The sequence below is a fragment of the Mercurialis annua genome, linkage group LG3 (assembly GCF_937616625.2).
Source record: "Mercurialis annua linkage group LG3, ddMerAnnu1.2, whole genome shotgun sequence".
Taxonomy (NCBI): domain Eukaryota; kingdom Viridiplantae; phylum Streptophyta; class Magnoliopsida; order Malpighiales; family Euphorbiaceae; genus Mercurialis; species Mercurialis annua.
This window is the reverse complement of record NC_065572.1, coordinates 59,664,375-59,679,157: the sequence shown is the minus strand read 5'-3', so window position 1 is coordinate 59,679,157 and position 14,783 is coordinate 59,664,375. Positions and strand designations below refer to the sequence as shown.

Genomic DNA, 14,783 nt, shown 5'->3' with positions numbered 1-14,783 from the left:
GTGTAAAACCCCTTTTTCAGCATTTCGGTTTTTACGGAAATTTTTTTTTTTTTTTTTTTTTTTTTTTTTTTTTTTTCGGGCCGAAAACTTTTTCCCGGGTGTAAAACCCGTTTTTCAGCATTTTTGGTTTTTATGAAAAAAAAAATATTATTTTTTTTTTCCGGGTTTTTTTTTTTTTTTTTTTCGGGTTTCGCTTTTTTCCGCACATCCCGTTGATGACAACATAATGCACAAGCGAATCACGTATTGTGTTAAATGATCACATTAGAAAAATTCCCAGGATAGATTGGAGGGTCACGAGCGGACCACTTAAGTACCAATCTCCTAGACAGAATTTAATCAAATATAATTAATATCACAATAGCGATTGTTCGTTTTGGAAAAAATAAGCCCTCGGAATTATAAATTACATGCCCAATAATAATTCCTAAGTCCATGATTATTTATACATATATTCAATCGTAAAGCGTTAATACTCGATGATACGGTGGCTCCGATACCACTGTTGGCGCAGCGGGAGGCGCGGGTCCGGATCGTGTATTTCAATTCAAAATCGAAATTCCAACAATTCGGATCCTAAAGTTGATCATATCAACAACAAATGGATCGTCGTATCATTTATTAATTAAAGCACGCATCTAGGAATCATAAGAAGAATACCTATGTCGATTCTCCAACGATTCTTGTAGTCCCGAAAGTACGGCGACCTCAAGCTCGTCCACACGAGTATGCGTCCGATTGAATCCTCGCCTTGAAGTAATCCGTAAGAGTTCCTCTTGCAGAGCAGCCCTAAGCTCAAACTCTCGCCGCGATCACTGCCTTGCTCGGATATATGAAAAACGTCGCCAAGTTTTTCCCGTGATTGATGAATACTTGAACTCCTTCAAGTGCTTTCTCTCTCTACAACTTTGTAGTGAGATGTGTGTTGTGTGGTGTTATGAAATGAGCAAGGACATGCTCTATTTATAGGCTAGAGCATGCCTTAAGAATGCAACACCTTGCATGCTAGGTGTCACACACCAAGCAAATGTGTTGCCACCATGTGACACCTTTCATGTGGTGACATCACATAGGTGACATCATATAGGTGATGTCATCATATGACATCACATATATGACATAGGCTTATCTCATTACATCATCACCATGACATCATCATTCCATTAGCTAATGATTAGTCATTTAAGTATCATTAATTACACTAATTAATTACTTAAACCTTTTAATCATAAAACTTGGTTAAAATATAATTAGGTTCCTACTAATTTATAACTCTTATAAATTAGTCCCTAATTAATATGGACATAATACAATTAGGTTCCTACTAATTTATAACTCTTACAAATTAGTCCCTAATTTGTACTTGTTTTTCATCTTAGATTAATTTCCGAGATATGCTAGTATCTATATGAAATCGATCTTTCGTAAACTCAATCGGTTGCACACTCTATTGTGTGTGACTAACTAGGTTCACATCTATATGGCAACGAGAGACATAAGAAACGCCTTTCTTATATTAAATAATTAAATCCCATTTAATTATTAATTCTCGTAGATCGAGAGTGACGTCTAGCAACATATCACGACCCCCAAATAGAGATGAATGTTTCGATGCATTCTTTATGAACCATTGTTCATAATACCGTACACTCAAAATTCCCTTCATCTAAGATTCCAATCTCGACTAGTGTCACGGTTAAGTCAAACACTGTTTGTCTTGATCATATGACCTCATCTCTCAGTTCTAATTCTTGATAAATATGACTTCCACTAGAAACAACTTTCTATGTAAGTCATATACACCTGCGCAGGTTTTATCATCCATCAAGAACAATTTGAGATAGCATAGAATCTTGTCTCCGTTCATCCAGAGTGATGAATCCTTTCTAGGTTAAACCCCTATCTCCATATACAACTAACTAGAGCCAACACATCCCGCGGCCCTAGCTCATGAAAGATCTAGGGTTAAGGAGTATCAAACTCTAATCACCTATATACAAGATAGTGTCACCGCAAGTCAAAGGACATATGTACAATTATGAACTAGATGATATTAAATTGACTTTAATGAATTACCATGTATAAGTCATCTAGCGTCACTTGTTCGACTCACTCAACACCTTGAGTGTCCACATGTTTATTCTGATCCCCATCAAGTAGTATGAGACTCACTACTTCCTATAATTAGTAACTATTTACTAATCAGGAGAATAAACAGAGGTGACGATCTTTCCGGGATAATGCGATGCCCTTATTCTTAGAACCCCATCGACCGTGAACGGTTATTTAGATCACTTGTATAATAGAATCTGTCACTCATATTCTTAACACCTTAAGAATAGATTCTATCACAATGTGATAAGGACAATACGTAATAAATGAACACTTAGTTGATGAGACACTTAGTTCAAATAGAACATATATATCTTTGCCATTGGGATTAATTCTACAAATATACACGATCAAATGGCCCTAGGGCACATACTACTAACAGTCGGAAGAAGACGGTAACGTTTAGCAAGCCTGGAGTTGAACCAGTTTCAATCCAGGGTGACAAGATGGAATCTCCTACGAGTCCTATTACAGCTATTAAAGCTTGTCGCATGTTGAGGAAGGGGTGTCAAGGATTCTTAGCCATAGTACGTGATGTGGAGAAGAAAAGTGCAAATTTAAGTGACCTGCCAGTTGTATCAGAGTATCCAGACGTTTTTCCAGAGGAATTACCTGGATTACCCCCAGATCGCGAGATTGAATTTTATATTGAATTGGCTCCTAGCACGAAGCCGATATCGGTACCTCCTTATTGAATGGCGCCAGCAGAGCTCAAGGAATTGAAAGATCAACTAGAAGAATTGTTTGATCGCGGTTTCATCAGACTGAGTGTATCCCCGTGGGGTGCACCAGTGTTGTTCGTAAAAAAAGAAGGATGGATCGCTCTGACTATGTATTGATTATCGACAATTGAACAAGGTGACGATCAAGAACAAGTATCCATTACCTAGAATCGACGATTTATTCGATCAGTTACAAGGAGCGAAGTATTTCTCCAAGATAGATCTGAGATCAGGCTATCACCAGATGAAGATTCGCGACGATGATATTCAGAAAACTACTTTTCGAACTCGATACGGACATTACGAATTCCTCGTTATGTCATTCGGATTGACGAATGCGCCAGCAGCATTCATGGACTTGATGAATATGATATTCAAACCGTATTTGGATCAGTTCGTGATCGTGTTTATCGACGAAATTTTAATTTATTCACGTACGGAAGAAGAGCATGCACAACATGTGCGGATAGTACTACAAACGCTAAGAGAGCATTACCTTTACGCCAAATTCTCTAAGTGTGAATTTTGGCTAACGGAAGTGGCTTTCTTAGGTCATGTGGTTTCACAAAGCGGCATCAAGGTGGACCCAAAGAAGATTGAAGCTGTGATAGAATGGAAGCGGCCTGAATCAGTTACGGAAGTTAGGAGTTTCCATGGTTTAGCGGGATACTACAGACGATTTGTACAGGATTTTTCGAAGATTGCTCCACCTTTAACGAAGCTGACTCAGAAGAATTCCAAGTTCAACTGGACGGACCAGTGTGAACTCCGTTTTCTGAAACTGAAAGAGTGTCTGACGACGGCACCAGTCTTAGCGTTACTAGAAGGAACAGAAGGATTCACAGTCTACTGCGATGCGTCAAGAGTTGGACTAGGATGCGTCCTTATGCAACATGGTCGAGTGATCACGTACGCTTCGCGACAACTTAAGAAGCACGAAACAAACTATCCAACGCACGGTCTGGAGCTAGCAGCAGTGATCTTCGCGCTGAAGATTTGGAGACATTATTTATACGGTGCCACGTGCGAGATCTTTACAGATCATAAAATTTTGAAATATATTTTCGATCAGCGAGAGTTGAACCTCAGACAGCGGAGATGGATGGAACTGCTAAAAGATTACGACTGTACGATACAATACCATTCGGGAAAAGCCAACGTAATGGCGGATGCCTTAAGCAGAAAGTCGGCGGGAAGTCTCGCGCATATTACAACGACATGTCGGAGACCATTAATTAACGAGATTCATACGATGTTTAGCCAAGGAGTGAGTTCGAGATTTCATCACTCGGAAACCTAATGGCCCAATTAACAATACGATCAACGTTGATAGATCAAATCAAAGAGTTACAAGCGGATGACTCTCAATTAAGCATCTAATTGAGGAAGTGCAACAAGGAAGAAGTCAAGATTTCAGTATCGTCAACGGAATACTGAAGTACGGCAATCGAATGTGCGTTCCAGACGTGAAAGACTTAAGACAGAAGATCATGGAAGAGACGATGGAATGATGTATAGCATTCATCCAGGTTCTACGAAGATGTACCATGACATCAAGACAATGTATTGGTGGAATGGAATGAAGAAAGATATTGCAGAGTTTGTGGCTAAATGTCTGACTTGCCAGCAAGTCAAATTGGAGCATCAGCGGCCTTATGGATTTCTGCAACCGTTACCCATCCCGGAGTGGAAATGGGAACAAATATCGATGGATTTTGTAGTCGGTGTTGGGTTTTCTAGGTTCATAACGCAGCGGAATTTCAAAAATTTATCTAAAAACCCAAACCAAGATCCATATAACTCGAATTAACAGAATAAGTACTTACTTGTATGTCGAATTCAACAGCAATGTAGGAAGGAAGGAGGTGGTTCACTTTGGTGATACCTGACCTCGGATCAGAAACGCCTCCAAAAGAATGCGTCCTCTACGAGTATCCACACGAACAGACCTTAGCCAAAACTAGTGCTTGTGTGCTAGCACTATTGCTTCACAAGCAATTTCGAATTTTAGTGATTTAGTGAATAATGAATTTCGTGATGCTCAAACCAATTGCTTAATGTGTATTTATAGTGATACAATAACACTAGGGTTTGAGACAAATTCAAATTTCAATCTCATTGCAATTCTTACAAGTTTATGTCTATCAAAAACTCCTTTTTGATAATCATCCATATATATTAATTATTTATTATCTTCAAAAAATAATAAATTAAGGAAAACACTTATCCTTAAATTTCGAATTAATATATATATTTATTAATATATATATATTACGAATTATATATATATATATATAATTAATTAATCACTTAATCACATTGGGCTTGTACAACCCATAACTGTTTTGTGCATGTTCTTAGTGTGCGACCCTGTAGGTTCATATAACGTTGGCAGTAGGCTCAAAATCCCTATTTCAGCCCACAAGTCATAAGTGGCCTCTAGCAAGACATTATGACTACCCAAGTTATACGAATATCGATAATCTGATTTAACCATTTACAATAATATTTTAATCCCTTTGTCTCTCGATATCCAGATTGAATATAAGGCATAGTCATGTCATCCTTATAATATTCAATCATTTGTTTCTTGACTCTAAGTAGACTGAAAATGATAACTCTTTATCAATTTATTTAGCATGGCCATGCATTTCCTTCGGTCTATCTTCTTCAAGGGGCCCATAGATATCTTACTCAAATAAATGAGGGACAAATTCCTTCTCAGTCACTCATATTTCTCACATAGTTATTTTCATATCCAATGACAATCTATTCCATTATCCTGTTAAAGATAATGTAAGACAGTATCAAAATATGAAATAGCTATGTAGAAATCCATGATGATTTCAAGGTCAAAGGATTATACTAATAATACTGTAATGAGAAATACTTATGACAGTGATCTATGTAGTATTCTCACAGTGGGTCATCGAGTGCCTTATTTCTCAAATAGCACCTATGATTTGACTTAATATCTCATATACATGATTAGTAAAACATAATCATCAGTCAACATCATACTAGTCTCAGTGTTCTATTAAGACTAGGGATAGATGATATATAATTCTTTTAATAAACCTAAGGGTTCTACTATCAAGTCACATACTTGATGACCTTAGAAAGAATTAACCATTCAAGTATATTAATCATTAATATAAAATGATAAAAACTGCCAATCTATAAATAACAAAATGATAAAGTCAAAAACATGGTCAAACATGATTGACCTAGTGCATATCACTAACAGTCGGACTACCCAAGACACAGAAAGGTTTTGACTCCATCTGGGTAATTGTGGATCGCTTGACAAAATCAGCGCACTTCATTCCGATCAAGACGACTTATTCTGCAGCGAAGTTGGCGGAGATTTACATCGATAAGATCGCGAGTCTACACGGAGTCCCCGTGTCAATCGTGTCAGATAGAGGTTCTGTGTTTACCTCTCATTTTTGGAAAAGCTTGCAAGAAGCATTAGGGACGCGATTGAATTTCAGCACTGCTTTTCATCCTCAGACGGACGGCCAGTCAAAACGGACGATTCAAACGTTATAAGACATGCTTTGACTATGCGTATTAGACTTCGGAGGTAGTTGGAATACGTACCTACCTTTGGTCGAGTTCGCCTATAACAACAGCTACCATTCGAGCATCAAGATGGCTCCATACGAAGCATTATACGGGCGTAAATGTCGATCCCCTATCAGTTGGGATGAAGTTGGCGAACGGAAGCTCACGGGAGCAGAGATCGTCCAGATTACGTCAGAGAAAGTACCATTGATAAAGCAACGGTTAACTACTGCTTCCAGTCGACAGAAAAGTTACGCGGATCCCAAGAGAAAAGATATCGAATTTCAAATCAGAGATTACGTGTTTCTCAAAGTATCACTGATGAAGGGAGTTATTTGTTTTGGAATGAAAGGCAAGTTGGCTCCGAGACATGTCGGACCATATCAGATTGTAGAACGTATAGGCTCAGTCGCCTATAAGTTAGACTTGCCATCGGAGATGTCGCAAGTTCATCCTGTCTTTCATATTTCCATGTTTCGGAAATATGTAGCAAACCCTTCTCGAGTAATTCAACCGCAAGTGGTGGATGTGAGCAAAGAATTGACTTACGAAGAACGGCCAGTGCAGATTGTCGACACGCAGATACGACAACTGCGGACGAAGAGAATTCCGATGGTGAAAGTTCTATGGAGGAGTCAATTCATAGAAGAGTGCACGTGGGAGATATAGGAGGATATGAGACAAAAATATCCGTACTTATTTACTCAAGGTACGTGGCTAAAGTTTTAAATTCGAGGACGAATTTATTTTAAGGGGGGGGGGGTGAATGTAATACCCCAAAATATTTTAAGATAATTAAGTCGTGCCACGTGTCGAGATTTTCGATAAATTAAATTAAGAAGAATTTAATTTAATTATATCGGGAATTTGGAATAATTTTATTAAGCGATTTAGCGGGATTTAAGGATTTAACTTTGAAAATTAATATAAAATAAATTATAAATCCCGTAACGATAATTATTTCGTCAAAGTCCGCGAAATAATTTATAGTATTTATGGTAAAAGTTTCGAGTCAATCGGAGACTGTTTAAAATTTGGACGCGAATAGGTTTTGGATTAAATTGCAACTTTTGAAAAGTTTCAAGGACCAAGTTGCAAACTGACCATTTTATATATGATTTCCTTCAAATGAAGGAAAGGTTCATGATACCGCCCTAATAATATCAGAACTCCAAGCATCGCCTAACAAATGCTATGCTCGCCCAACGGGTCTCCAAACCTCCCATCGCCCAGCGACAGTACGAGTATCGCCCATGTCTGTCTCGGGCGGACTCATCCAGGTCTGCCATCTAGACGACCTCATCCACTCCGTTCCCTGACACCCACTACCCGGGATAATCGGGAACGTGCCTTCACCATTATCAATGATCGTGGGACAAACCCACGATTTACCAGATAACAACCGCCTTAAACTCATTATAAAAGGAAGCCACCGAATGCTGAGAAGGGTAAGCACAAGTCAGACTTAAATACTCTTACACTCATTTACCTACCAAAAAACCCTCTCTGACTTAAGCATCGGAGTGGCTTTCAGGCTGAGCAAGCCTGAGGTCCTTTGAGCTTATATTTGTTACTTGTGCAGGAAGAACAAACAGGCGATCTCTGTGACTCGACCTGTATCATTTGGTGCGGTGAGCGTGGAACTTATCAGTTTCGTCGTTCCTTTTAGATACTTTTTCAGAATTTGCTTTTTCAAGAATGGATCCCCTACGAGATAATACCCTACCAGCTACCAACAGAGAAGACAGGGAAACAGAACCACCGGCCCTAAATCTGTTCCCCCCAACCAGCGAAGAAGGAGAAACCAGCGACCCCCTGGCGATAAGACAGACGATACCTCCGATAACCACAGCACCTGATGAAGAGCCAATCAACAACCAAGCAATGTTCAAGGCTTTCCTAGAAATCACCAGTCTACTCAAAGACATCAAACAGAGTATCTCGTTAAAATCGCCAGAGCAGGGATCAGCGAAATCACCAGTACAGAAGTCAACGTCAACCATGGACAAGGGAAAAGAACCGATGCGAAAGGAAGGTGCCCCGGAAAATTCCGCAAAGAAACAAAACGCCCCCATAGTAATTCCAGACGAGGAACGTTGGATGGATGAACAACACACCCTCAAAGACGGAGAAGAGCATCTGGAGGAAAAAGTCCGCCAAGTCATGAGCAGGCTTGGAATAAGATGTGAAGACGTAGACATCTCTCTTCGAAGTGACTCACCACTTGCAGATTTCATCATCTCTCACGAGTTCCCTACAAAGTTCAGATACCCTCCAAATTTAGAATCATACGATGGAACAGGCTGTCCCAAAAGCCATATTCACAAATTCCAAGCGGTGATCAATGTTCAGACAAACTTAGATCACGTACTGTGCAAGCTTTTTCCTACTACCTTAAAAGGTCTGGCGCAGGAATGGTACCAAAGTTTAAAGCCAGGATCAGTGCTGACGTTCAAACAATTCTCAGGACTTTTCCAGGCTAGATTCGTAGCATGCATCCCTCAAAAGAAGCTATCCACAGACCTGCTAGCCATCATGCAATGGGAAGGAGAGACACTCAGGAAGTATGTAGAAAGATTCAATAAGGAGGCGATGCAGATAGAAGACCTGAGCCAGGAGATCGCCTACACAGCATTACTCAATGGAACTACCAACTCCGACCTACGAAAGGAATTGTTGGCTAAATCACCAAAATCTTTTACCACACTGATGACCATCGCACATACACAAATCAGAGTGGACGATGGCCAGAGAGAGATAGAGAATCGCCTTGGACGGGTAGAAGAACGAACATTTGCAGAAAGAAGAAATGGGGACAGATCGCCCACAGGAAAGAGGTTCGGCGAGAAAGGCAACGACCATTTCAGAAACAAAAGGAAAAAAGACGAAGATAGGCGATATACGCCCCTAAACACAACCAGAACCAACGTACTGTTTTGGGTAAAAGACAGCCGAGAGAAGGTCAGATGGCCAAGGAAGATGAACGCTGCATCAGCCAGCAAAAGAGACAACAGCAAATATTGTGAATTTCACAGAGACAACGGCCACACCACAGATGAATGCTGGCACCTGAAGGAAGAGATAGAAAAGCTGATAGAAAGGGGATCCCTTTCCCAGTTCGTAAAAAGGGATACCGAAGCCAGAGAGGCGGAATCAGAAAGAAAGAAAGAGCGGAAAGAAGAAACCGCCAGAAGACCCAGACCAGAGCCAACAGGCGTGGTTAACGTAATAATGGGCGGATCGACCGGAGGAGACAACAATACTACAAGAAAGAAAGCTGCGAGAACAGTCTACTCAGTTAGCCCAGGTGCACCAAATGCTAAGAAATTCAGAAGCGTGTGTTTTTCAGAGGGAGATAGTCATGGCTTATCAGTCCCCCATGAGGACGCCCTAGTTGTCAAGGGGCGACTCAACAATTTCGAGGTATCTCGGATGCTAGTAGACACGGGAAGTTCGGTAAACATGATCACAATGGAGGTGTTCGGCAGAATTGGACTCAAGAAAGAAAATTTGACACATGTCTCTACTCCACTGGTGGGACTAGGAGGTAAATCTGTACAGGTGGAAGGATCACTGGAGATAAACATCCAACTGGGGGATGGAGAGATCTACAAAGAGATCCGAGCAGAATTCATGGTGGTCAATATGGACTTTGCATACAACGCAATTCTCGGAAGGCCACTTTTGCACGATACGTGCGCATCCATTTGCATGAGGTACCTACTGATGAAAATCCCAACCAGAGAAGGCGATGCCGAAGTCAGAGGATGCCAAAAGTCAGCCAGAGAAGCATATTTTACAGCTCTCAGGAAAGTACATATAACCTTGCCAGTACTAACAATGGAACCTCCAGAGAAGAAGGAAAGGGCGGAGCATTATGGGCGAACCACGAAAATCGAATTATCCCCAGGAAAGGAGATAGAAGTGGGAGATGAGCTAGAAGAAGATATCAAACGATCTCTAACAGAAAACCTCAGAACGCTTGGAGACTCCTTTGCCTGGACAACAGACGAACTGATCGGAGTAGACCCGGACGTCATATGTCATCGGTTAAACATAGCGACCGACGCGAAGGCAGTGATACAGAAGAAGAGAAGGCACTCGCCCGAAAAACAACTCGCCATCGCAGAAGAGGTCGCCCGGTTAAAAGCAGCAAACGTGATCAAAGACGCCTATTACCCCAAGTGGGTAGCAAATGTGGTGATGGTAAAAAAGTCCAATGGCACTTACCGAATGTGTGTGGACTTCACAGATCTGAATAAAGCATGTCCCAAAGATAGTTTCCCGCTTCCACACATTGATCAGTTAGTAGACTCCACAGCAGGTCACGCCCTCTATACATTCCTAGATGCCAAGGCGGGATATCATCAGATACCCATGGCACCTGAAGACCAGGAGAAGACGGCCTTCATAACGGACCAGGGATTATTTTGTTACAAGATGATGCCCTTCGGTCTGAAGAACGCAGGAGCCACATATCAGCGGCTGGTGAACTCAATATTCAGAGATCAGATCGGAAAACACATGGAAGTTTATGTGGATGACATGATCGTCAAAAGCATCCGAGCTGAAGACCACCCAGCAGATGTGAAGATAGTCCTAGAGACGCTAAAGAGATACCAGCTAAAACTCAATCCGGAAAAGTGCGTATTCGGAGTACCAGCAGGCAAGTTCTTGGGATACATGGTCTCTCAGCGGGGTATTGAGGCTAACCCAGATAAAATCGAAGCGGTCTTAAAAATGACGCCGCCACGGAGCATACATGAAGTCCAAAAGGTCAACGGCCGGATCACGGCTCTAGGTCGGTTCATGTCCTGCTCGGCAAAACGATGTCTACCTTTCTTCAAAACGCTGAAGAAGATCAAGAATTTCACATGGACGGCAGAATGCCAGACAGCTTTCGAAGAACTGAAAAACTTCCTCTCGTCACCACCACTTTTGGCGAAGCCAAATCCAGGCGACGTGCTATATTTATACATCTCTTGCTCTGACGAAACAATAGCAGGGGTACTGGTATCGGAGAAAGAAGGAGAGCAGTATCCGGTCTACTACGTAAGCAAGGTACTAAGGGACGCGGAGCTAAGATACCCAAGGTTGGAGAAACTAGCGCTGTGTGTATATACCGCCACCATCAAACTCAGGCATTATTTCGAGGGACATCAGGTTATCGTATGAACCGATCAACCCCTACGAAAGATCCTCCAGAAAGCAGAAACAAGCGGACGTATAGCAGAATGGGCTGTTAAGATCGGAAGCTTGGGCGTGGTCTATGAAGCTCGGAAAGCATTGAAGGCTCAAGCACTGGCCGACTTCGTCGCGGAACTAACATTCACAGAACCAATGGAAAACAAAGCAGTCCCCTGGGAGATACACGTCGACGGAGCAGTTTGCGGGGAAGGGGCAGGCATCGGTGTCGTGCTCAAAGGACCGGGGAAAATCCAAATGGAATACTCAGCAAGGCTTGAATTCTCAGTTTCCAACAATGTTGCAGAATATGAGGCGCTGATAACAGGACTGCAATTGTGTGAAGAGCTCAATATCTCCGAAGCACAGATCTACAGCGACTCACAACTGGTTGTGAACCAAGTCTCAGGAAATTTTGAAGTCAAAGAAGCCACACTGAAGAAATACGCCAAGCAAGCCAAAGCCTTCTTTGCAAATAATGGGCGATCTTGGTCGTTACAGCAAATACCCAGGGCAATGAATGGAAGATCGGATGAATTGGCAAAATGGGCGGCAACAAACAATCACGATTCAATGAGAAATATCCCTCATGAAATTAAACGACAGCCTAGCTTCCAAGGAGAAATCGAAGAAGGCGAAATGCTGATAGTGGAAGAAGAAGAAGAAGAAAACTGGATGACTCCCCTCACAGTATACTTAGCTGATGGAACACTTCCGGAGGATAGAAAGGAAGCTAAAAGGATAGTGGTACTATCATCAAAGTTCAGAATATACAGTGGCCAGCTGTACAAGCGGTCATTCACCCATCCCTGGCTAAAGTGTGTAAACAAAAGAGAAGGAGAGTACATCATGAAAGAACTACACGAAGGAACCTGCGGAGCACATGATGGAGCATCAACTCTGGTCAGGAAAGCCCTGCTACAAGGCTATTATTGGCCTTCGATGAAAGAACAAGCAACAACGCTGGTAAGGGGATGCTGGCCTTGCCAGCAACATGCTTTGATACCAAGAAAGCAAGCCTCAGAAATGAAACCCATCGGCAGTGCATGGCCGTTCGCCCAGTGGGGTATGGATATCCTGGGACCTCTCCCTTTGGCCACAGGACAACGGAAGTTCCTGGTAGTGGCAATCGACCACTTCACCAAGTGGATAGAGGCAGAACCACTGGCAAAAATCACCCAACAACGCATAACTAACTTTTTCTTTAGATCTATCTTGTGCAGGTTTGGAATACCGAAGGTGCTGATCACAGACAACGGGAAGCAGTTCGACTCAGCAAAGTTTAGGAAGTTTTGTGCCGAGTATCAGATCGACCTAAGGTTCACTTCGGTTTACCATCCACAATCAAATGGGCAAACCGAAGTGGCTAACAGAATCCTACTGGCCGGACTAAAAAGAAGACTAGACGAGTGCAAAGGAAGATGGGTAGAAGAACTCTACAGCGTCCTATGGAACTACCGTACCACCCCTAGAGAATCAACAGGCGAAACTCCATTCGCCCTAGCCTATGGAACGGAGGCTGTAATTCCTGTAGAGATCGGCGCACCCACGCCAAGGACAGAAGACAACCAACTGAACTTAGAAGAAAATGAAGCAGAGCTCAGGAACAATCTGGACCTCTTGGACGAAAAGATCAACAGATCAGACATTAGGATGGAAGCCTACAGACAGAAAATGGCAAGACATTTCAACAGCCATGTGAAAAAAAGAAAGTTCGAATTAGGCGACCTCGTCATGAGAAAGACCGAAGTTAAAAAAGGAGCAGCAGGGACCGGAAAGCTGCAACCAAATTGGGAAGGACCTTACACCATCAGCAAGGTCATTAAAGAAGGAACATTCAAACTCACCAACTCCATGGGAATAACCATACCCAGAGCATGGAACGCCAACAACTTAAGGAAAATTTAGCAACAGTGGTTCACCTCTCAGCATGATTAGTCATTTAGTATGTATGCATTTAAATTCCTCCAAGTGGTATTCCATCACAGCATTGTATTTCAAATTCCTCCAAGTGATATTTCATCACAGTTATACATTTTAATTCCTTCAAGTGATTGTTTCGATCACAGTATTGTATTCACAGTTCTACAAAGTATATATTAATTTACCCTTGCTTGGACAAGGAAATTTCACAGATACTATCTTATCACTAAGAATTATTGTTTAACCAAAATATTTCCAAAAAAGGGAGAACTGACGAGTTCAACCCCACAAAGGAAACAATAAATACATGCGATCTAAACAAACATCGCCCAATAAAAATGCAAAAAGAGCAGAATAAAGAAATATTTATATATTAAAAAGAGGGTAAAATACGCCCTCCGAAAAAGTTACAAGGACAAAATATATAAAAAAAAAAAATGAGAAAGGAAAATTCTTCCTATACAAAAACTAAAGGGAGAAGGAGGAATCTAAAGCTTGATCTCTGGCTCAACCTTCTCCGGGGCAGCCTCCTTGTTCCCCTCCAAAATATTTGGGACAGATAGCCCCTCCTGCGAACCCCGCCTGGCTGAAGAAGAAGCATCAACATGAATGTTGCCAGAACGGGTGGGAGAAGGGACATCGGCAAGACTAAGAGGATCGGACCCTGGAAGGATAGACTCCAGATCAGAAGGCCGATCCAATAAGTCCAGAGCAGCAAAAGGCCGCTCCGAAGATATAAGCAAGCCGAAGTCCTTCTCCTCAGGACTACCCCCCAAACCAGGTACATGTGGCCCCTCGCCAACCTTGACAGAATCACTGGCCGCTGGGACAGACTGCTCGGCAACCTCAGCAGCATTCTCACCCTTCTCAGGCTTGATAGAGACAAACAAGTCTTGGGGAGAATCTGGCTCACTCTCACTGTTAACCCCCTCGGGAAAGCCATATAAGAATTCAACGTCCCCATCAGGATGACGCTCCAAATAAGTACCCACGATGGCTTCAGTGAAGTCAGTCAGATCATTGGCTAGCTGGGCGGTGTTTCGGCGACGCCTCTCCTTCTCACGAATCAGCCTGCCCCGCTTCAAATAAAGCCTCTTCTCAGCAACAGAGACTTTTTCATTAAGGGCCGTGACGGTGGTGTCGAACTCCTTCTTGAGATCGTCATAGTCAGTACCTTTCAACACCACCTCTGCCGCCAGATTCTTATTTTCCTTCTTAAGGCGGGCGACCTCCTCAGATAGCACACGCTGTTGCTTCACAGCACTCTCCCTCTCT

At 42.1% G+C, this 14,783-nt stretch overlaps 1 protein-coding gene across 1 annotated transcript; it reads left to right on the top strand.

The window, feature by feature from the left end:
• The first annotated feature begins 8,402 nt into the window (after window positions 1–8,402).
• Window positions 8,403–13,493, top strand: LOC126672771 (uncharacterized). Its single transcript, XM_050366723.1, has 3 exons — window positions 8,403–11,564; window positions 11,607–12,730; window positions 12,809–13,493. The coding sequence occupies exons 1-3, from the start codon at window positions 8,403–8,405 to the stop codon at window positions 13,491–13,493; spliced, it is 4,971 nt and encodes a 1,656-aa protein (XP_050222680.1).
• Window positions 13,494–14,783: the final 1,290 nt, after the last annotated feature.

Bases quoted from the DNA above. Each gene is read 5' to 3' on its own strand.
- LOC126672771 (XM_050366723.1), top strand. From the start codon at position 8,403: ATGGACAAGGGAAAAGAACCGATGCGAAAGGAAGGTGCCCCGGAAAAT. The intron at 11,565-11,606 runs GTTATCGTATGA...AAGATCCTCCAG, and splicing joins ATTATTTCGAGGGACATCAG to AAAGCAGAAACAAGCGGACG. The intron at 12,731-12,808 runs GTGGATAGAGGC...TATCTTGTGCAG, and splicing joins GCAATCGACCACTTCACCAA to GTTTGGAATACCGAAGGTGC.